Raw genomic sequence first — 24138 nt, 5'->3', positions numbered from 1 at the left:
CCCGCTCCCCTCCCGCCCCCGGCCGGGGGCACACGGAGCCCAATCCGCGCTGCACCGCCGCCGGCTTCCTGTCCCTGCTAGCAACCGGCCCCTAGCAACCGCGGCCGCAGCCCGCCTCCCGCCGCCCTGGCGGCCCGTGGCGGGGCGCCGCGGCAGCGCCTCGCCCCCTGACGGCGGAGGGGCCTTCCCGGGGCGAGGAGCGCGCCGTGGCGCCGCCGTGTATCCGGGTGCGAGCGCTGCGAGTCCGGCTCCCGTACCGAGGCTGTAAGTCGTGTGACTGTGCGTCTCTGGATGGGAGATTTGAAACGCCCGGCCGCTGGCTGGTACTGGCGACATGGCGGAGCTCTCCGTGCAGTTTGCTTCCCTCACTCAGTGCTGCTCCATGGTTTACAAGCCCCGTGTCTACCATAAACAGTACTGTAGCAGCAGCTTTAAAAGGCCTAAACTGCAAAAACCACGGGCCTTGCAAAGCACTGGGTTTCTAAAGATCTAAAGGGTTTCTAAAGATCTTTACACACTAATTTCTGCTGCTGCCTTCAATGCCCCGACAGCCAACTTCGCCTCTCCACAGGCTCCACGAAGCCCGTGGTTCTCTCAGACTCCCAGACGCAGCATTGACTTGGTCTCCAGATTTTTCTGTAGTTGGTCATTTTATGTTGTTACAGTTTCTGAGGGTCTTTTTTTTTTCTTTTCTATGGCTACTTCTAAGTCTTTAGAAAAACGTGTTTCTATTCTGCCAGCCATACTAATCGGGAGAAAAAAAGTTTTACCTCAGAAAGACACGTTAATCCACGATGAAATTTCAGTGTTACTTATGCTTTTCTCAGTCCAAGCACTTAAAGCTTCATGAGTTAAATATTAGGGGCTTTAAGATGTACACCAAAACAGACAATAGCAATGAGGAAGTGAGCTCGTAAACACATTTGAAAAGCTTCAGTTCCTCAAAGTAACTGCAGCCATTAATCTCGAGGGGTAAACCAGGAGCTGCGACTGCTTGTCCAAGGGAAGCTTGTGGAACCACACACCAGAAAAATACAAGGGGGAAAAAAGACGTGCCGTCAGGGAAAGCATTGCTAATTTGTTTAGTATTTTCATTACACGTGCTTTTTGCCGGCAAAGCGGCACTGCCCCAGTGCACGGTGCTGAGGGCGACTCCGGCCCCACAGGGCCCGGGAGGTGCCTGCCCGGGCACCCTGCTCCTGGCGCCGTGCGCCCGCCCGGCTGCACTTTGTCAAGTTTCCCTGTTGCCAGCTAAATTCTGACAGGAATGACGGAAAAAACCATTTCCTTCGCATGTCACAGCAGCCTTCCTGTCACGCCGGGACTGCGGTGGGCGAGGAGCCGAGGGCAGCGCGGCCCCATAGCCGGGCGGGCTACGAGACGGGGCCGAGGACGGTCGCCACTGCGGTGCCCCGCCGCCGCGGTCGGGGCGGGGAGGAGGCCGGGCTGCTGGCTCCGTTGCCCGGAAGGACGGTGTCTGCCTGTCCCGTGATCGCGGCCCCGCCGGAGCCGCCGCACGCCGCCGCTGCGCGCCGCAGCCGGGGGCCAGCGGGGTGAGCGCCATGGCGGCGGACGCCCCCAGCACCCTCCCGGTCCCGCTGGCCGAGCAGCCCAGGTGGGTGGGTCGCTTCTTTCGGCCCGGCCGCGCAGCGAGAGGCCATGTCCGCAGGCAGGACGCGGGAGCCCGCCGCCGTTTGTGCGGGAGCGGGCGGGCCGGCTGTGGGTGGGCAGGGGACGCGGGAGGGCAGGTGGGACGGCCTGTCTCCATGGCCCCAGACCGAGGCGTGAGGGTTTCCACCTGTGATATTTGACTTGTCTCAGCACAAACAGCGTGACACTGGCATTTTGTGTGGCCCTGGCAGCAGCCTTGCCGCAGCCGCGTCGGCCGGGGTGTGCTAGGATTTTCTCGCCAGCAAGCGGGCCTGGGCTGGCAGAGGGGCCCCAGGCCCCCTTCTCCCCCCGCCGCAGGGCTGCGTGCTGGTCACCAGCCCCTCCTGCCCCTGCTCCGCCAAACGCAGCTCCCTGCAGCCCGGACGGCCCCGCTGCCTCTCTCTCAGTGCCACTGTGCCAGGAGGAGAAATCATTCATTCATCTTTCCTTCTAACATTTTTTATTTTTCCAGAATTTTGGGGATACTGCTCGTCCTCTCGTCCTTTTGGCTATGAAAGAAACGCCCATGTGATTACGTGTAACAGCATAGGTCCGGCTCTGCGTTAGTACGCCTTGTGGCATGTGCCAAGGGCGCTCATTCCCCATGGAGTCGCACTCAGGGCGTGGAGGTCTAATGCATAAAGAGTCCAAACGAACCCTTTTACTTGTGTTAGCACTGGATTCTCCAGGGTCATTTTTAAAACTTGTTACTTGTATGTAATTGCACAGTTTCATCATTAAGTCACGTGGAAAGAAGGCGTCCAGCATTTCTACACTTGGATGTGTGAAGTTGTGAGGGATGCCCTTGTTTAATGCTTTTGACAGTCACCTCTGGTACAGTGCTTAAAATGCAGCATGCATGTTGCAACATCAAGGCCAAAGCCTGTAAATAGCCTTTCCTCAGGCCTGCTTGTGAAACCCACATGAAAAAAAGAGATCAATCAGCACTTAGATAAACATGCCCCCATGACTGCTCTGTTTGTTCTCAGTCTCTTGGTACCAACACCACTATAAAAATATCTGTGAAACAAGCATTGTAAACACTGACACAAAAAGGAATAAAGTTAACACTTAGAATTCTGCCAACAGATTCTTCCATGAACTGTAGTATTAATGTGATCTAGAAATGGAATTGTACGTTGAAATGGCAGAAATTGCTTCTGCTAATTGGAAGAGTGATAAACTAATCAATACTAGGCGAGATTATAAGAAGGGGAAGTTATAGAGGGACCTAATACAGCTTTATTACTGGGCACAAAGATGGAAAAGTACTGAAAGATCTGTTAAAAAAAAATCACAAAAAATAATTTGTAGCTTTCCATGTAAAGAAGTCTTACAAAACATTTGAATATATATAGTTGGACAGTAACACAGCTTTTAGGAAGAAGTACAAACTAAATAATTGACTGTGAAATTTTGTAACATCTGTTTCTTATTGCTATCTGCTTGTTTACACTTTGCATTAACACTGGCTTCCAGTTCTAGTCTTAGACTAAATGTAGAAACCTTAGCAGGGTTCCTGTTACTGGATTTTTGGTAGTAGACTGAAAGCCAAAAAAACCCCACCTTGATTTGCTACGTACTTGAAAGCCAACAGGGTATACGGGTGAAATATTAAGTCCCACTTTAAAGGTTATTTTTCTTTTATTCTACTTTTTCCTCATTTTAGTCTGTTGGTTACATTAATGAAAATTAATGGGTTACTCTGCAACCTAAATTACTTTGAGGCAGTTCTAAAGTGAATCACTATCAAATTTCTTATGCTTCGCTAAGATAATGGCTTAATCTCTTCTCAGTCTTTGTTTACTCTCTGTTCCTGTGTGACATGCTAAAGCATCCCAACCTTGCAAACACAGAGCAGAAGCTAGATACCCTTACAGTCTTAGCAAATAAAGCAATATGACAAATTTTTCTTTGCGCTGGAACTTTCGGTGGCACGTGCCTTTCGGTGGTGCCTCTGTGTGTGTGTATGTGACAAATCCCAGTGCCACAAATGAGCCATTGGTCCACATTGCCAGATTCTTCCTCAATGGCAAACAGTTTCACAGACACGGGAGAAGTAGGTGGAGGCTGTGGTATTTTGTTAACCCAGACAACTGCCTGCTTCTGTCTAGAGCCAACCTAGACAAAGGACTTAAAATAAGGACTCTTCTATCCTTTTCAAGTGAACATACACATTTCTTATTAATTAGAATATTCTAAATACAGTTTTCTCTCCTCTGTCACAATCAATGTTATCTGAAGAGCAAAAATAAGCAGCTTAATGTCACTCCTGAGGTAACAGAGAACTCCATGTACTTAAAAAGTTGACTCAAATTTACTTCAAGAGACATTTAAACTGCCTGCCTTTTATGCAAATACAGTATTTCTAAATGTTTCTAACCTGTCTTTCAGATTGCAGAAGCTGAAGGAGATGTTTATATCAAAATTTGGATCAGCTCCCAAGTTTTATGTTCGTGCGCCAGGACGAGTCAACTTAATAGGTAAAAGAGGAAAATTAATCTTCTGTTATTTTATCTGCCATCATGGAAGGCTAGTAGTTTAAAACATAGAATTAAAAAAATGTTGGTCTTAATTTTATTTTTTTTTCAGAGAAGTTGCTTGTGGTAAATGGAAAAGAGAATATAATACTTTACTACACCTCATTATAAACTAGCTTTTACTACACCTCATTATAAACAACTACACACTCAAATATCAGTTTTGGAAAAAACATTTATAGACAGTAGTGATAGCTTTGAAAATTGGAGTCATTTGCCAGCTTATGGTTGGATACCATTTTTTTTTAAGGCTTTGGAAATCTAATCTAAAGTAGTTGATGAACAGTGCATCCACAAATTAAATTAGTATGGGTTTTTCTCTTCCATTATTATTGAAGTTACCATATATAACCAACCACACAGCAATGCATATGATAAAGCATTAAATGTGTCTACCATGATGTCCTCTTTTTCCTTGTACCGTAGAGATGTGTCCACAGAACTTAGAACGGTTGGTTGTGATTCACTGGCAGACTGGAGAGACACAATTATTTTTTGTTTAGGACTTACCTGTATTTCCGTGGCAGCCTTATTTCTGAGATTTCTCTATTCATGTTAGCATTGTGCTCTCCCTAGAGCTCAGTTTCTTGTATATTCATAAAGTAACACTACAATTTGAAAACATTGTAAGTAAAAGGATCCTACAAAACAAAGCTTTAAAAATTAATTAGTCCTTGTGCAATTAATGATAATTTTTTTCTTGGTGTTGTGTGAACATATCATACAGATTAAATAGACAGCATATGCTAACTGGGAATTAGTCCCAAGACAGAGAATGTTTACTACATTTACTACATACATTTTCTATTTGATTGTTACTTTATGTGTTGTATTTAACTGCATTAATTATTATTTAAATATAATTATTATCTTATTGGAAATAGGTCCAGAAATTTTATGAAAAAAAATAGATAATGAAGTCACATAATGGAGAAACCTGTGCTGCCTTTATCTCTTCCAGTCATCAGTTAAGCGTGATTAGACTTAATTTTTTGTACTGTCACAACAATATACAAATAATGTGGTCATTCTCATTGCCGGACAGTAATCTATGTAGTGTTCTTTTAATTTTTATAAGCTGATGTTGAAACATGAAGGCGTATAAACAGATGCAATAGATAAAATCTTCAAAGAAAGAACAAAATTTTTGTGTAGTGCACCCCGAACTTTAAATAATAAGAGTTGGGACGCTCAGAAATTGTCTCATACTATAAAGAACACTGAACCCCTGTAGAAACCTTGTTACTGCTATTGTAGAAAGAATTATTCCAAAATATTGTAATTGTCTGTTTCTTTGGTAGGAGAACATATAGACTACTGTGGTTATGCTGTGCTCCCTATGGCTATAGAACAAGATATACTGATTGCAGTAGAGCCTGTAAAAACTCAAGTTGTGCAACTGGCAAATACAAGTTCTTCATACTTGTAAGTAATCATTTTGTCTATTGACTAATTTTTATGAACCTCCATATGCAGTTGCAATACAGGTTGACTTTTCAGCAATCTGATAAACTTCCATTGTGATACAGACTTGAATTGTGTAAAATGAATTATATAAGCAGATGGAATGCCATTGTCTCTATGCTGTGCATCGTAGTTTAGAGCAATAGGTTTGCAGCTTCTGTCTCCCACCTGTTTGTTCAGATTTCTCTTGCGAGGCCTCTGATTTTTCATCTTTCCAAAAGTGCAATCCTGTCTTCCCTTCTTTTAGTTTATCTTTCTTGATGTAATCCCCACAATTGGCAGCAGTTCAGTTTCTCCTGGAGAAGGGAGTGAAATGTTTTGTAATCAATTACTGCATACATAAGCTAACACTCCCCTGCTCTGGAGAACCTGGGGCTGTATTTTCACAACACAATGGCTTTAGCAACAATCCTGGCGCGAAGAATCTCTATTCCCTCTCTTCCACTTCCTCCACAGCTGCTTGTTCACAGAATCGTAGACTAATTTAGGTTGAAAGGGACCTTTGGAGATCCCTTGTGACCATCTTGATGCCTTCTGCTGGTCTCCTGCAGTTTACCAATGTCTTTCTTGTATTGGGAAATGCCAGACTGGATGCAGTATTCTGGTTATGGTCTCACAAGTGCTGAACACAGGGAAGTAATCCTGCTATTCTTTTCAACTTCAGCCACGTTTTTCTGCCTCCTTCCTTGTAAAAGACTGATATTTGTGTGGTTCTGGCAGTTCAGATCAGGTCACTCATCCATGTGAACTTCTGTGGGCATTTTTCAGAAATCAGAATCAGCATAAGCTTGGTTTAAGCCATTTTTATTAAGCCAGTGGTAAATTACTCACTGAAAGCACAGTGTATGGCAGCACAGGGACAGAAACATATTGCCAAAAGTGGGAACTATTCAAGCATATATTCCTGCTCAAAGCTCAGTTTGTTATAAAAACATGTTCTGAACTGCTGCCTGCAACTAAGGCAGTTGAAAAAAAAATTTGAGTTCCGTGGTTAAGTATAAATACCGAAATATTTTTCGCTCACTTTGTGGAGTATGTTTTCACACTATAGCTGGTCTGAACTAAGAGTTTACCACCACCAAAGGCAATGGCTTGCTTCTTTTACCCCTGGTCTCCCTGTCCCTAACATCCATCCATCCTCTCTAACTTTTACCAGGTGTAGTACTTGTCTGATCATAAGGTGCACTGATCATAAAGTGCACTATTCACCCATTTTTTGCCTGGTTAATTTTCTGTCATTTTAGTGACTTGACGTGCCTTGCACTCAGCGCTAAAGCTGACTGGGAGGTAAACAGTGGGAACATGCAGTGGTAAGCAGGGGGAAAGGAAACGGAATGTATGAGTGGGACCTTTCTCTTTGTTTAATAGCAACCTACAACAGGGCTTAAGTGTGTTGCAAAACCGCTCTGCAAGAGGCACCGGTTCCAGAATTATAATAGCTTTGATTAGGAAAAGTTGTTATAATGGATGCTAAATAAAGCAGTAACCAAAAGGTAAACATTTTTACTTGGTCTTTAAGCTTTGGCACATCACATCACAATTGGAATGGCCTTCTCCTAATGTATTCTCCTACATGAAGTTCCTACCAAATCTAGAAGTTACAACCTGTGAATTCAAATTGCATACACAGTCACTATATTATTATATCTGCCCTGGTTTCAGGTTGAAGTCACGTTTTAAACTATAAACCAAGAAGAGGTCTCAGAATACAGCATTAAGCATCTGTTTTGTTGAGACACTGTTTCTTAAAAATAAAGCTAAAACATACCCATAATTTCATAACAAAGAAGTCTCTTTCAACACTTTGAATGTTACACCACATAACAAAACTGTTGACAGTATATCTTTTTTTTCAGCCTCTTACACTGGTAGATTTATGCCTGTGGCGGATGCATATATATAGGCCTTTGGTGAACGAGGACTAACCATAAGCCTCCGTAGAATCGCTATTTCCTATTCCATTCTTCTTTTGTGAACTGGTAAAATGTGTAACAGTTCTGTAGCTCTTGTCCACCCTGACAGTTCATGTTAACTTTTAGGAAAAACAGGATGGAGAAGAGTTTGCAAGAAAAATACCGGATGTGTTTTTCATCATAAATCTTTGCAACTGATCAGATGTCTTTTATGTTACTTGGGCTAAAACAGTATTCAAAAGTTCCTAATACCTCCCCTTCACATACCATCTTTGTAATTGAGAAGTTCATGTACAGAGAATATCTGACACATTATTTCTCAAAATGCCTTCAGAAATATGAGGATGATAATTACCAATCGGTTTCCATCTCATGGCAAAACCTGAAAATCTTCTTTATTAAAAAAAAAATTTTTTTTTGTTTAGAGGGCTTAAACAGATCAACTAGCAGATTGACAAGACAATGAGGTCCTGTGAGAAAGACCCAAATTGGTCTCCCAAAAATAAGGATTAATAACTACTCAAGCAGTAAAAGCGACCTTAGCCACATGTTTTTTTCACTCTACCCAAAAAGCTGATCTTTTCCAGTTGTATGGAAGAATTGGAATACTTACATCCAGCCTTGGAGGAGGGGTAAGCTTTCCCGAGAATCCTTTAAAACAGAAAGGCTGGAACAGACAATATCATAGTATTTTTACCTTACAGATATGTTTTCCCCAATTATTTATTTTATTTTATTACAAAGCTCTTATTCCAACTGCCTATCTTCCAGTAGGAGGAAGGCAAAATTGAAGATTTACTTATTTAAGATAAAGACTGGGCATTTTGGAATTGGTTTTTATAGCAAACTAAATGTGTTTCATTCACAAACCAGCAAATGCAATCATGGTATATGTCTTCTTGTTCATTGAAGTTCTACCTTGTCTTAATATGTAAAAAGTTACAAAAATAAAATATTTTAGAACTATTTTTGAGAGAAAGAGGACTTCAAATTTGCTTTCTGTTAATCACTGTTACGTATTGATTTCCATCAGCCTTGCTTTTTTACAACAATAATTTAGAATGATTGTAGAAAACACACATAAGAAAGCACACTAGTTTTTTAAATCATAGATTCATAGAATGGTTTGAGTTGGAAGGGACCTTAAAGATCATCTAGTTTCAACCCCCCTGCCATGGGCAGGGACACCTTCCACTAGACCAAGTTGCTCAAAGCCTCATCCAGCCTGACCTTGCACACTTCCAGGGATGAGGATCTTCATGACTTTTGACAAGTATTTGCTAATTTACAAGTACTTCTGAGTTTTTTTGTTATATTCAAAAGCCATAAGCAAAATGATGTTGTTTTATTCTCTGGGACATTGCTCTAAATACACATGAATCTCAAAATTGGAAGAATTTACAGCTATCCTCAAACTTTCCTTGTATTGTAATCTTAATACTCCCTTTCAGATCTTTTGTGTTACTCTACACACTCCAGTAGTTTCTGAGCACTCACTTTGTACAATTCTTTGTACGGTTCTTCGATGCTGCATTGTTGATAAAGTCCTGTAAGTGGCACTATTTTGAGCAGTTCAGACTGAAAGACAGCAATTTATATGTTAAACTATGCACCAATCTCTGATATTTCTGCACTGTACTGAATGTTGAAATGAAATTTATAACTGACAAAATGGCAATTCTAAGTTGATACTTAAAGTGTAAGATCTGTCACGTAACATTGAGCTAGGTATAGGTTGTAGATTGATAATACAAACGGAGTAGCTCACTACAGCATGGCTAGCATTAGACCGTATGAAGAGGGAGCAGGATTGTGGGTCTATTTTTACACTGATTGTCGGGTTTGCAGGTTGCATAACACAAAAATTGCAGCCTGTAATTGCACCAGAATAAAGATTTCAGCCATGGTTTGAAGACAATTACGTAATTGTAAAGATGCTTTATATTAGTATAATATGTGAATATATGAAACAGTTTACTGATAAAAACACCTTCACACTGGTATTCATTATGGGTATTAACAAGTGATATTATTTTGGATAAAAATAAACCCAGCACATCACTAACTTATGTAGTTTACAGATGCAGACTAGGACCAGCATGAGAACGATGAATTCCAACATCTTAGGAGTTGCAGGCTGTCCCCTGCTGTATAATTTCTTGAAAGTTTTTTCTGTTCCCATTAAACCAAAATATTTCCAGGGAATTCAGCTGCCCCTGTTCATATTGTTTGGCAGACCTTACCTTGTAAAGCACAGCTTAGCCAGCAACTTTTGAATAATTTTTGTTAGCTTTTCTTGACATTCATGATGCCTTTCCTCTTTCTGTGTTGGGCATCTGCTGTGATGACATCAAGTAGATGTAGTTATTGGGCATTCAACAGTATAGACTTCTAAACAAGCTGCTCTTCTTGGTGATTGATGCTCCTCTGAGGCCTCTGTGCATCACTCCATGCCCATTTTGACAGCACCTGTCTGTAGCATTAGTTTCTTTAGGAACTTTCAGGCTTACCATCTTCATTCTTTTGAAACGAAGATGCTGTAGGAAAACGATTATCAGAATTATGCTGGAGGAAACAGATAAAATATTTTAGACTAAATTGTTTTAATTACATCTTGTAACATACATCATACAATATTGCAGCATTAGGCCTGCTTTAGCAACATGCCATTCAGAGCAAAGGTAACAAAGATGACTTCCTAAGCAGGGATCACCGTACAGCCTGAAGTGTGTTTATCTCTGTTCTGGGGTTGACAGATGCAACTGTTCAGATTGTCACTTCTCTAAGTGATCAGACAAACACACACGTGATGGAAGTCATGCTGCATTAATTAAGGATGCCAAAGGCAGTTTAATTTCTGAATTTATTTAATAAATTCAGTAACTTAAGCAAACATTCTTATGCTTACATTTAAAAAATCCCTATAGAATTGATTAATAGAGAAGATCTGTACAAAAAAAACCCCAAAACCATTGCACTGTAAAAAATTAACATCAAAATGTTTTTGTTCATCAGAAGGTGGCAGTAATAAGCCATGCTTTTCCAAACTAAACTTACTGACAAGTTAAAACCTCAAGGTTTTTGTGTTTTCACAGGGATTTCAGTACTAATGTTAATAACATTCAGATTGACAAAACCAAACCTCAATGGCATAACTACTTCCTGTGTGGACTGAAGGGTATTCAGGTAAGCCAAATCCATTTAACTTACGAAACTGATGTAGAAGTAAAATACGACAAGCCTGTCTGTTCACTCTCAAAATACTTCTCTGCATTCCATAGCTTTTCTTAACATACAGTTAAGTATTTTTATGTTAAAATTTGAAGAGGAGATATGAGTGGGTTTGTTTTAAGATATTTGCAGAGCTCTGTTTTCACTTTTATTACATAAATGACAATAGCAAATAATTATTTACATAGTAAAGTCATGATCATACTCATTATCAAGGTGACAGTTCTGTATTTTGAATTTAAAAAGTGCTGTCCAATTGAATAATCTAATTAAAATTTGCTTTTAAAAAGGTTTGGAGGCTTGTCTGTTTGGACACAAAGATCATATTTTAGTTCTTTTCTTCCCAAGGAAACATTTTTAAAAACATTAATTTCCATTAATGTTGGAAACCTGCAACTTGTGCACAACAACTGAGAGAGGCTGACTCATGCAGTAGGCAAAAGAAAACGTAAAAAGTAAGTAAACATCATACAGAAGAAATATTCCAGGAAGAACTGCTACTTACCCAGATTTTCAGTGCGTGGAATTTGAATGGGATTTTCAAAATTTCCTGAGTTAAGAGCACAACTATGCTGGAAACAGCACACTTGTGGTAAAGGCAGGAACACTGAACACAGACGTTTTCCTGTCTGCTCATTTGAGCTTTATCTTCTGCTTTATGAGCTAGCCTGTCTCCAGACTGACTTGAAGACTGAACTGTGTGTGAAACCAAGTGCTGATCGTCAGTCTTGTCCTGGGAGGCAGCCTGAACTCACAATTGAGGCTTCCTATAAATCTCACCTGCTGTTTGCAGGTGGCTCATAACCCTTTGAGGAAAAAACGGTGGCTTCTCAGCTCGATGTCAAGCCAGTGATATTTCTGGAAGGGCAGATGAGATAAACCGTGATGGCTAGGTCAGGGACAGGTCACCACAGCCAGCCTGAATTATGGGTAAATGTGAGTTCTAAAGCACATGAAGCTTGCCTCAGGATAGGCCATCTAGGTCAGCCCATAGGACAATCCAATAGATAAGGACTGCAGGCAGCTGACAAAGCCTGCCTCAAACCTGCCTCCAGAGTCTTCAAAATACAATATTTGGAACAGTCAGTGCCACAAATCACTTTACTACAATCCACAGTTCCTAAACAGACCCCCGCCCCTATGTTTAGACCCCAATAAATTACTTACGTTTGCAGTAACATGAGCATTTTCAATTTTGTATTGCTCAGTGACACAGGCATTTAAATTACATTGACTGTAGAGCTATAGATTAGGTTTCTTTACAATAGATCCTTTCTTATATTAAGGCTAGCATAACCAATTGACTTTATTTATTTTGCTGTCTGCTACTGCGATTTGTTTCCTAAGGACAAGCTTTCATACTTGAAGGTTAATTCGCAAAGCAGGTTTGCAGACTCTAGCACTGGCAGAAAATAAGCATAACTGTTACAGACTTAAGAAACAGTGAAACACAAGTACTCAGAGGGTCCAGCGGGATAATCTGTTTATATTAAGTTGAACATGCTATCCTTTTGGGACAGAACTATTGCAGAACTTGGCAAAGTCCATTTTCATTTTTGAAACTGAAGTACATTTGCTATTTAAACATCGCGTGATAAGTTTGCAAGCCTGATTCACAGTCAAGACAGTCCAGAAACTGTGGATCAGTTTCTGGTTACTCAAGCGTTTTCTGTTTTTGAACACGCCTGTCTAATGTTCTTCATGAAGGGGCATGGGCAGCAATAGTATTTCAGGTATGAATTCCCTTGTATTTGTAGAAAGGGAATTTTAAAATAACTTGAAGTGATGGTAGAAAACGTTAAAGGAGGTTCTTTGTGTTTGCTGACCTCTACCATTGGTATTTATGGTCGAAGTTGTTTCAGGAAAAGTAGTAGAATAAGCACTTCTTTATGGAAACACTGCCATTTTTTTCTGATTATTGACATTGTAACATAGTTTATTAACATATAAATCAGTATCAGAATATAACTATTCATATACTCCTCGTATACATTCATTGTTTTTTTTAATACGTCCTGCATATTTACTTCAAACTAACAACAGACATAAATTTATGTTAAAATTATTATAAGTAAAAATACAAAGCAACTAAAGAGTAATTATAAGAGGATGTACATGAGGATTTATGACTTTCGTATTTTCTGTGTAAAAATATTTTAAACTTTATTCTAAAAATAGCATGACAGAGACCTTCACTGCTGGTAGGTAAGCCTTCGTGCTTCCTAAAGCATAGTGTTTTTCAAGTACCATTGTGATTTTCTCAGTGTCGGTGCTGCGGGTACTTCAGGAGATGGGAGTATCTGGCTTCCAGTACAGCTGCATGGCTACTAGTTCCCCACCAGCATGATGTGGCTCCCTCGTACAACGTGCCAGCATTAGATGTGAAGCGTAAAGTGGACCTTAAGCTCTTCAGGATGCCTTAATTGAGAAGCTGTGGAGAAAAGGACAAAAGTAGGGTATAAAATGTTTGGTAACCTCTGGTACTGTCACCACGGCAGCTCAGAGCAGAGCCAGTGCTGCAAAACCCACCCACGAAGCTTGGTAAATTCTTGGGAATTTAGCCCGTACTGAATTCTGCTTGGGGTACAGTTCTGTCAGCTCATATATGTTTGTGGACAGGAATTGCAGACATACCTTTGGCTGAAGCCCTGCTGTTAGCTTTGTTCTTAAGGAATAGAATGAAAATTTTGCTTTATTTTGGAGATACCAGAAGCAGGTCCTTGCTTCCAGCAACTCAGCAGAAAGATTCTCTTTCTAAGTATTAGATAATTGCAAGCCTGAGCCTGTCTGTACTTGAAACTGAGATTGTTTATTTTTTCATTGTTAGGAACATTTTGGTCTTAATAACCCAACTGGAATGAATTGTCTGCTAGATGGAACCATCCCTCCAAGTTCTGGTCTCTCTAGCTCCAGTGCTTTGGTGTGCTGTGCAGGACTCGTGACACTAAGAGCTAATGGAAAAACCCTCTCTAAGGTAATTTACTGTAAAACATGAGAGTGTCAGCAGTAAAATTCTACTTAAAATTAAATATTGTTAATGCCTGTAAACATTAAAAACACGATACAATTGTTTTTACAAAGAGTTGTTGGATATAAACTTAAGATATTGCACAATTGAGCAAACATCTTTGGCCAAAGTTTGGCAGGATTTGAATTTGGCAAGAAAACAGGCTTACATTAAAGCTGAAAAAGGAGCGTTATTGTAAGCCTGTATTTTGGCCAACCATCAGGTCCATGCCTGGACCAGATGTGCTATCTGCAGGCCAGGACTGAGGATATATGTGCTGAAGCATGTGGACCACACCCCCGAGGCCTTTACCCTCTCCCTGAATGACTTTTCATGGCTTTAAACAGCAGAGCATCTGTTGGAGGCCTGTGGAACAATTTCTTGATAAATTATATAATCAGCACAAAGTAGAGGTAAAATTCTTCCATCTAACACTCCTTATTCTCTTCACAGTTTTTTTGGAATGAACGTGTTTACAATCCAAAATGTATTCCCCACTTTTTTAAACAAACATTAGTCTAAAAACAACCCCCAAGTATGTGACCCGTTAGCAGTACAACTGTTAGTAGAATTTGGCTCATGTAATACAAATTTCTGGAGGAGTCATGGTCCTTGAAGGTGCCATATGGGAATGAAGTTCTCTCCAGTAAAATTGTCTGGTTAAGTGAAACTAGAATCTTAAATTAGAACATTGTCAGGAAGAGAAAAGAGCAGATCTAAATGTGACTGTTAGGCATATTTGTGCCTATTGTCTAAGGCAGACATTCCCAGATTGTGGTACAAAGCCAACTTAAAGTGGTACATGATGACGGCAGCTCTTAGCTGTGCTTGTATGCAAGCACTTATCTGAGCCATGAGGTAAACAGATCCACACAGAAGGTTTGTGCTGATCACGTGTGACTTGCTTCCCTGTGTAGCTGCAGCTGCAGCAGCCCGCTCAGCAGTAAGTGCTCCATCCCACGTCGCACAGCGCACCGTGCTTGCCTCAGGAAAGTATCAGGCAGGGTTAAAGCAGAAAGAGGGGCTGAGGCAGGGCGGCTTTTTTACGTAGGAGGATGTGGCTGCAGTCATGTCTCTCTGCTTTGTGCTGGTGTAATGTGTGGTTGAAAGGTAAGTAAGGGATTGGACACTTAACAGAGGCTCTAGTTTGTGAAATGAGACATGTAGTGCAATGGTAGATGAAAACATGGAACTGAAGATCCCACTTAGATGAATGAGACTTTGCAGTAAGGGGGTTGGAGGTGACAGACTTGCTTTTTTATGGATGTGTACCTGGCCTGGCAAGAAGCTTCAGGTTTTGCATAAGTGATCTTATCACAGGTCAGCACCATCTCTGATGGTGGTAATCAAATGAGGTAAGTTTGGGAACTACTGATAAAAATCAGTGGAGTGCATGTGTTCAGGAATTGGGTATCTGCAAAATCCATAAAACTGACAGAGTTCAGAAAGACCAAATTTTTCTAGGTAGTAGAAATCCGTAACTGGAAAACCAGAAGCCAGGTTTTCGTTATGCCAATAAATACTGCACAGCTCTCCTCAGAGAATAAATGATGCAGTGTGTATCTTAAGCTGAATTTACACGTGGTTTGGGAGTACCGGCTGGCATTATGCCTGAACTCTTCTAAAGAAAGGTGCAAAACTCTTTCTGGTATTTTCGTATAAACTTGTGGAGGAATATAAGGAAGACAGAGACTCCGCTGATTGTCTTTCCTTCTCCTCATGTGTCCTGCTCAATCAACCCAAAATCTCTTCTGCTTGCTGGCTGGAAAACGTGCTGGAAGTTAATCTTGTGTTGCAAATATAGTTGGACAAACACAGCAGACACAATTGCACATTTTTGTCAGGAAATGCTGCTCTCTGCAGCCAAATATTTTGCACTTGTGATGAAAAATGAGCAATTAATGTACAGATGAGAATTCCCCATAGCCAACATAGGAGCAGTTAACGCATCCAAGGTTTTGTGTGTTTGCATAGACCAAGACACCTGGTTGTGGTGGTTAAGACACAGGATAACAGCTCTGCAGAGTGATTACTTTTGTCCAGGCTCTAAGTTTCCCCAAATCTTACAGGACAGTAAAAACAAGTTCAGTGTTCCTGGCTAATTTATGATTTAGCATTAGAGACCTCTTATATCTGGCTAAATCCAGATTCTCTGTTGCACTGAATTTATGCTTAGCCTCGCAGAACTGCCTTGTGTAAGGCAGAGCTAGTTGGAGTATAAATTAGAGCAATCTAGGCATGTGAGCTCTCTGAAGTATAAAACGTGCTCTGACCACTTATTTCCAGCTCCTAATGCATCCTGTGCTGGTGTCAAATGGTATCTGTGCAGGATCCAGTAATGCTGGCTGTGTATCAGCTGGGAGCTTCCCCAAGGCAGGGCATATCTTAGCTGACCAGAAATAGGGGCTTTCCAGATCCTTTCTACTAGAAAGCAAACCAGGATCTTGCATTTTTAGGACTCTGGATATTTATCAGTTCGCTTATTTTTAAGGAAGAAATACCACTTTACCTCTCCCCTCCGTCTTTTTTTTCCAAATGCTGAAGAGTTGCGAAAGTTGTAAATAGTAGTATTTATAAGCAACAATATTTGGTCATGGCAGTAATTTTATGAGAAAAGATTGACTTTTTGCCCCTCATTAGTCTGATGGACTTTGCAAAATCTTAATGTGATGGTCTGTAGCAGCAGGACATAGAAACTTTTGGCTTTGGAATCAAATTTGGCTGAATTGTAGGGCTTCTGTAGCCAAAGTTATGAAAAATTGACCTTTTACTGAATGGAACATTTATCTGTTTTGTTTCTGTGAAACTATTTTTATGAGAATATTTGAGTTATATGCTCTTTTTCCTGATAAATCCAAGTCTAAAATAGTAGCTGTAGAGTAAAAGTTGTTGAAATTTAGAGCTTTTATGAGATAACACTTCCAGTGTGAAGTTTGGGCCTATGAGATTAAGAGCCAAAAAAACCCATAATGAAAAATATTGTAAAAACATGGCTAGAATTTCATGGTGGCTTGCTTTAAAAATAGCACTTTTTTGACGTTGAAAACAAAATCAGAAACAAAATATGCTCTCACTAATTATTGTGTGTAGCAGTCTGCAATAGGGCATTGTTTCAGTGTGCATACAGTATTTTTTTTAAAAACCCATCACACACATACACAATAGTTTAGGGAGAATACCAGTCCAAGACAATTCAGCCAGATGTGCAGTGCTAACCAGTTGCAGCAGTGCAATAGCATTCAAATAACAAGATGGAAAATTTAGAGTGCGCTCTTTAAAAAGAATCCATTTTCCTCCTCCAAACAGGATACCAGTCTCAGACTGTGTTGGCATCACTCAAAGAACAGCAATGCTCAGTATTAACTTTTGATTTTAAAGTGTTTTTTATTTTACTGTTACAAAATCAATCTTTTGTACAACTTTTCATCGGGAGAAGATACTTTTTGTAAAGGAAATAGAATAATGCTCTAAATTATCGCAGCTTTGTGTTTCATGGTAGGAATTAATGAGTACAGAAAATCACTTAGTACTTTTGAATAACTAGATTTACTTGAAGGTTGTGATGATAGTGTTGCTGTCCAAATGTCAAATCTTGTGGTACTAAATTCTGTTCAGCCACCCTAACGTTTTTTCTGTTGCTCAAGGCTGGGCAGTTGGGCACATATTTATTGGGAAAAATAGATCAAAGGTGAGTAAGGTTTATTTAATTTAATGTGAAGTGTTGAGTATAGGAAGTTGAATTATATTTGACTCTATCCAGACTGAGAAAAATCTAAGTTAGACAGGACGATAAATAAAAGGACCTAAATCTGAGGACCTAAGTCTAATCTGTAATGGCACAGTGTCTGTTGGCTTTGGTTTTCTCAAACTATGGCTCAGATGAATTCGAGTGTGGGATTTTCAAAACTTTCAACATTGTCCTATATTTAAACAGTTACAATACCTGGTAACATCATTGATTTCAGTGGGACAATAGATGGGCCATCTGGAATCCTTTCTACTTTGTTTTTGAAGCCTGTATATAAGGAAAGGGCTTCAATTCAATACTTTACCACTTCCTGATAAATTTTCTGATGTGCAATCGGGCTTTAATATCTAGCTATCTAGCAAGAAGATCTGTGAGTATTCATATTGATAGTGTGACTTTGAAATGAATAACGTGCTGATAATACAGGTTAGGATTATTTTATTATTTTATAATATTGCTGCATCAAAAATGTTTGATAGATGCATGCTCAAGTTATTTATATGAGAAACTCAAATTGCTTGCACAAAAAACGGTACATAGATAACTGTATTTTAAAGTCCTGTTCATACTAAGAAATGTTAAAGTTCCTTTCTCCCTGTGGAATTAAAAAACAGGGATCTTTAACTTGTTAAGTTGGACTATGTGTGTTTGTAATCAAGGGGGAGCAGAGTACTTTGGAGCAATGGTAATCAAAGGCCGTAATCTCTCATCAGCCAAATTGATAACCTTCTATTTGAGCATGTTAGAGGGCAGACGAAGTCAAGCTAAGATTGCTGTGCTTATGAGAACATCCAGATACTATCTGACAAATATTTTCTCATTTTGGAAAAAAGTAAGCATAATTACCTTGCAAAACATATATGAAGTTTAGCTAATTGGTATTTTATATGCAAACTGGAAGCAGATGGTAACTTTCAGCAATCTCTTCCTAGTAAAGACCAGATATTAAAAACAAGGACATTCCTGGTGATAAAAATAACCTCAAAATTTGAGCACCATTTTGTACCTTAATAAATGACACATTGTGCCTTATATTTCAGAAGTCATTTTTATACATATATACGTATACAGATGGAAAAAAAAATCACTCTCTAACTAGACTTTAAGTATGCCTTAAGTGATGGAGAATGTTTTCTTCTTACTGTGAAATACTTCTTTTTATCTACAAAGGTTTCTTCTCCATTTTCAGCCGTGTGTGCCATGAACCAAACCCGGAACTAAATTTGCCATAAAATGATGTACGTTATTTGTTGTAAAGGGAAGCAGCAGACTGAGTCTGACTTTTCAGATTAAACTGTCCAGAATGTTACTGCATGTGCACTGGGGAACCATTACTGTATTTCTGTAGAGAGAGTCAATGTACACACAGGACTTTTGGCTTGATAGGTGTTTAAATACTCTCGTTACTTAAGCTTGCATGCTGAAGAGAGTTTTGGAGCACTGAAAATGACAGTCTAAAGATAACTCGTATTAACGAATGTATTTTCTTCATGGAGCTTCCTTTCATGAACAATAACATTTAAAACAGGAAGAAAATTGTTTTTTTATTTTAGAGATTAGCTATCACTATTCCTGCATTGTTATATATAGAACACCCAGCATGTTTAACTTTGGCCAAAATGAACTTACATAAAACCACTGAGGCAAATGTAATCTGATGCTATCATTTTATAGGGAAGGTTGCTTTATTTCGGCTGCTGTCATTCTGGATTTGTATATATCAAGTTTCTGGGTAACGTAGAGTGAGCTGTTCCAAAAAAAAACTAAGCAACACTAATTCTGTTTTACTAACAAATATTTGCCTGTCTCCTACTCGCTAATTGTTTTACTCTTTTAAGGGGTTTAATCTTTCACAAGTTTACTTCTTTAAAGGTCTATGTGAGATCGAAAGGGATTGATCACTGGTATGGAACATATTGACAGTGACAGTTATATAGGGGCAAATTCTGTCACAGTTTACATGCTGTCCAGACCCATTGCTTGAGTGAAAATCAGAGCAGTTGGCCCCTGGCCTCTTTGTGAGCAAGGGGACTATTAAAGGTGAAACTCCTTTATCTGTTCTCACTCAGATAATTCTTTAGGTTTCTATTTTTAGGCAATTTTTTATAAGTAAGAGATCATCTGTTCGCTTTCATTATTCCTTGGATACCTGAATACTTTTGTACATTTAGGCCTTCGTGTTTGTTATCAATAACCTCAAACTGAGAGAAACTAAAATAAACACCAGGGCAACAGAGAATCAAATGAGCTGTCTTGGGCGGTTCATAATTCATCATGCTGCTGAAATATCAGGGTACACATGGTCAAATCTAATACAATACAATGTGCCTGGAAACAGTCAGAAAAATATTCTTTTATCAGTTCTTCATCATTTTTGAAAGACCAGAAATATTCAGTTGAAAATCAAAACCTGAATTTTAGGTGTTTCATATTGAAACGTAAACAAGCAGAGAAAAATATAGACTAGTGAAAAATATCGTTTTACTGAAAACCCACTTTTTCCATTAAAAATCCAAAACAAGGTAACATGATGCAGAGCTATCGATAAGTTCTTATTGCAAGAAATCTCTCCATCTAAAGTAACTATACATAGGGCAACTAATAATAAAAAATCACAACCCTTCTTTGTCAGACTAAATTATATCTCCACTAATATGATTTCCCAGATTAGACTTTCTGCATTCTGGATAGGAAATCTTGTGGCTCAAAGATAAAACAGATTTAAGTGGTAGTAATTTCTTTCTTTGTAACCCAAGATTGATTTGCTCCTTATCAGGGAGAACCTTAAATTGTTTCAAACAAAAAGCAGAGGTAGTTAGTAGAGCTCTTAGATCAAAGGCTAGCCTAGGTCTGCACATGGGGGCCAGTTGCCTGGTAGACAAGCTGGTAAGCGCTGCCTCCTGCAATAGGATACGTTCAGAGCAGACTTTAGAATTAAGCTTCTGAAAAGAAACAGCCTGAAAAAAATACATTTTGTGCATTGTTAGTTTCAGATTTTTCCAAATGCTCCAACTAAAGTTGTCTAAAAGCTAAGAGTTCAGTTTTGCAATCCTTGAGAGACAGCAGCTTCCTTAAATAGATTATTACTTCACATAGATTTCTTAATGCCTAATTGCTTATGAGGTGAGTGAATTGTACACACTGGGATTCTACTCCTGATGATGTTGCTTTGTATTGTTTTAATTATGGATATTCTCATGTAATGCGTTGTATCTTTTTTTGTTGGATAAACAACAAAAAAACCTTAATATATCATGTAACTCACTGACGCTCAACATCTCCCATGGAGGCACAGCCAGCCTGGCAGGTGTTCTTGCCAACAAAGTACTGTTTGCGTTTGTGTGTATCATATCGGGTCTGGCATTCAGAAGCTGCAATATTTGGTGTTTCTTGACACATCACCAGGGAGACTTCAAGGTTTCACTCACCTGCCAGCTGCTACTCCTGTCGTGTTATGCGCATCCCTCTCCCGTGTTAGGCTGAACGGACTAACTGCACAAAATAGCTCAGGGTCTTGCTGAACTGAATTTAGATAATTACGTTTCCATCCCAGCTTCCCTGCTTACTACTGCTCATTTTCACAGACCTCACTGCAGTCAGCAGAAGGGAACAGTTTGCTTCAGCCGTGCCTCTGTGCAGCAGGTTTAAACAAAGGGACTTTGCACAGGAGTGGCTGACGTGGTCACGTAACCTCCCCTGTTGACTGTGGTGTCAGGACAATAACCGCAGTGAAAGAGGTGGAATGGTACTGCTGAACTGATGGGGGTTGCGTTACCATATGTCTGTGTCTACACTAATTAACACATATTTTATGTGGCTCACTTGTCACATAAAAGTAGCAAAAGATACAGCTACGTTTTCTCTAAGGTAGTCTTAAGAAAAACTCTAAGTCTGCTCTCTCCTTTCTTAACAACCAAGATAAACTGAAAAAGATTCAAGGAAAAGCCACATGCATGATCAAAGGTACAGAATGACCTCCGTAAAAGTAAGCTGGGACTCTTTGGAAAAAAGCACTGGAAAGAAGTGATACAGGTCCTTAAAATGATGAATGTAATTGATGGAGTAGATAGGAATAAATTGTTCGTTGCCCCTCACATTATCAGAACCAGAAGGTATTAAATGAAGTTAGTAAGGCGCATGTTAATAATCAACAAAAGGAGATGGCTTTTCACTTGACAAGTTGTAGAAGTCCTTGTTACCGGATATTCTACGTGTTAAAATTTTGCAGAATTTTTGCAGAAAATTACAGAAATTGAGTGAGCAAGCAGGCAGGCGACCAGCACATACAGCTCTTTTAGGATAGTGATTTACTGCCTCTATCTGCTGCCTTTTACAGCTGTGTGCTGGCTAATGTCCCTGCCCGGCTGGTGAGCTTGCTTCAGTGCTGTGATGCTACATCCTGAGTGTGGAATCTCAGTCTGAGTTTGTCACCAGACTGAAAAACAGACTGGAGCTTTTTTCAAAAATATGAGTTAAAAGGGAGTCTGGACAAGTTCATATATAAGAAATCCATTGTTGGTAACCAAGTGTGCAGAATTCGCATTCAGCTCAGGAAGCTCTTTTATCAAAAAATAACGTTCTGGGGAAATATAATCTACACTTGACCTTTGGTCCATACTAAGAGCCCGCTTTCAGGTACAAGATACAGAACTAGAAGTGGCATTGGTTTGACCCACAAAGACTGCTTTTATGTTAATGTACTCTATATTTTCATTCTGACCCAAGTTTTTCAATGAATTTTAGCTAGCTGACAGCCCCTTAGGTGCTCATGGGCATTACGTGCACATCCTTTTTAGCCAAGGGTTGTGGTGGTTTTCTTTGGGAAGGCAATAGCAAAGGAAACATCTCCTGATGTTTGAGCTTTACTTTTTTAATTATTACTTTAAATATATCACTTTACTTGCTTAGTAGTGTAGATGACAGCTTGGGACTTAACTATCTGCATGACAGTTATTGTTCACAAATGATGACCTGGTCTAGCCAATCCTGTTGAAACAACTTTCTGGAACAAATCTGCAGAAATTCAGGGCAGTAGCATGTGTGGATCACAGTTGGGATAAGGAATTTCTGGATTCATCTGATTAAGTAATTCTTTTCTAGTCATAACGCTACTGTTCAGATCCATTTTTACTTTGATTTTAGTATCTTTTTGTTCCACTTTTCGCTACTGTCATCTTAAAAAGGTTTTAAACCCACTCTGCAAAGGTTTCCCTGAGACCGTATTATTTAGAGAAATAAGGCACAAAACTGAAAACAGGGAGGATTTTGAGTTCCCATTTCACCTTTGTGACCGATTCACATGACTTTGAACAAATCATGTAAATATCTGTGCTGTCTCTAAACGGAAGATAACAGCAGCCTTATAGGAATGCTTTTAAAGTAAAGTATGTAAAATTCTATGAAGATTTAAATTATGATTTATTAGTGGTTTTGAAATACTGCTTTAGGGATGGAAAAAACATCCTAGTGAGTCTTGGGTGCGTAGAACTAGTTATGTTTTGAGGTTGGCTTGAAGTGATCTCTTGGATCAGAATATGAGGGATGGAGGTGTAGCCCATGTGCAGATGGGGTTTATTCTTTATGCATGTTGCTCATGGTGCTTCCTGAAGAGCAAATGTCTACTCTCACCTAGCTCTACAGGAAAGCCTGTTCAGGACTCCTGCAGAACTCAATAGGGACGACAGTGTTTATTTTATATGCGTAGCAGTTGTACTTTGAGACCTACCTGACTGGCAGGTAATGCTGTGGTGTAGCCGGGGGTGTGGTGCCCCTAAATGTAGCTATGAGAATGCTCTGAGTTGCTTCTCTGCAGGAGCTGCCGTGGGTAATGCATGCCGAGGTGTTGTTGAGGCATACATCTGAGATGTTGCCAGCTTGTGCAGTGAACTCTGGGATCTGAGAAGCTCTGTGTTTTTACAGGTGAGACATATACTACAGAGAGAGATAAACAACAGATGATTCACAAGTGTGACAAGTTGAATGGAAGCAAGGCATTGCTTGAGATAGGTGGAAGTTATTTCCTTTTCATGGTTCTAGCAGTTTTTTTCCTTAAAGATATTTTCTGTGGAAGCCTAAAGACAGAGAACTTGTGTAGCAAAATGTGTTTTTTTCAGTTCCTAGTCATGAGGTCACACATATTTATAGCCTTATAATCTAGGAATCCCAAGTAGCAATTACTAATTACAAAGAAGGGGAAGATACTCCTCATTACATTGAGGAAATGGAGCCATGATGAATTAAAGGGACTTTCCCTGAATCACAAGAAACTGAATGTGGAGCTAGAAATTGAGTCCAGACCTCCTGATGTTCGGTTCACTGTTTGAGTCATATGACCATCCTTTTCCAAGTATCATCAAATATGTACACAAGGCTCTCCAGTTTAGTTTTCACATTAGTTTCCAGTGCTACAATTCAGTTCCTCTGATCTTTGCCCTTTTACTCATTTTAGCAAAAGGCAAACGTTTGCCCATTTGTCTCAGTAGTAAGTAGAAACTGCTTTCTATACAGATGATGATTTCCTCTCCATTCACATGCTTCTCATCCTAGTATTAGAAGGCCAGCCTGTGTCAGCAAGGGCCTGTTTAA

The 24138-nt window shown here is 39.8% G+C and overlaps 1 protein-coding gene across 6 annotated transcripts in view; it reads left to right on the top strand.

Moving 5' to 3' along the window:
- The first annotated feature begins 219 nt into the window (after nt 1–219).
- GALK2 (galactokinase 2) overlaps nt 220–24138 on the top strand; it is a 49844-nt gene continuing 25925 nt past the window's right edge. For 4 of the 6 annotated variants that reach the window (XM_086620069.1, XM_086620066.1, XM_086620065.1 and 1 more), the window contains exons 1-5: nt 1557–1615; nt 4045–4133; nt 5492–5615; nt 10663–10753; nt 13626–13772. In XM_086620069.1, the coding sequence (XP_086476195.1) occupies nt 1563–1615; nt 4045–4133; nt 5492–5615; nt 10663–10753; nt 13626–13772 (504 nt within the window). In that variant the 5' untranslated portion in view covers nt 1557–1562. Of the gene's footprint in view, nt 265–1556; nt 1616–4044; nt 4134–5491; nt 5616–10662; nt 10754–13625; nt 13773–24138 lie in introns of those variants that run through there. The other 2 variants (XM_086620070.1, XM_086620068.1) reach the window with 2 other exon arrangements.

This window comes from Tauraco erythrolophus, chromosome 14 (genome assembly GCF_009769465.1).
Source record: "Tauraco erythrolophus isolate bTauEry1 chromosome 14, bTauEry1.pri, whole genome shotgun sequence".
Taxonomy (NCBI): Eukaryota; Metazoa; Chordata; class Aves; order Musophagiformes; family Musophagidae; genus Tauraco; species Tauraco erythrolophus.
This window is presented reverse-complemented; position numbering and strand designations above follow the sequence as displayed.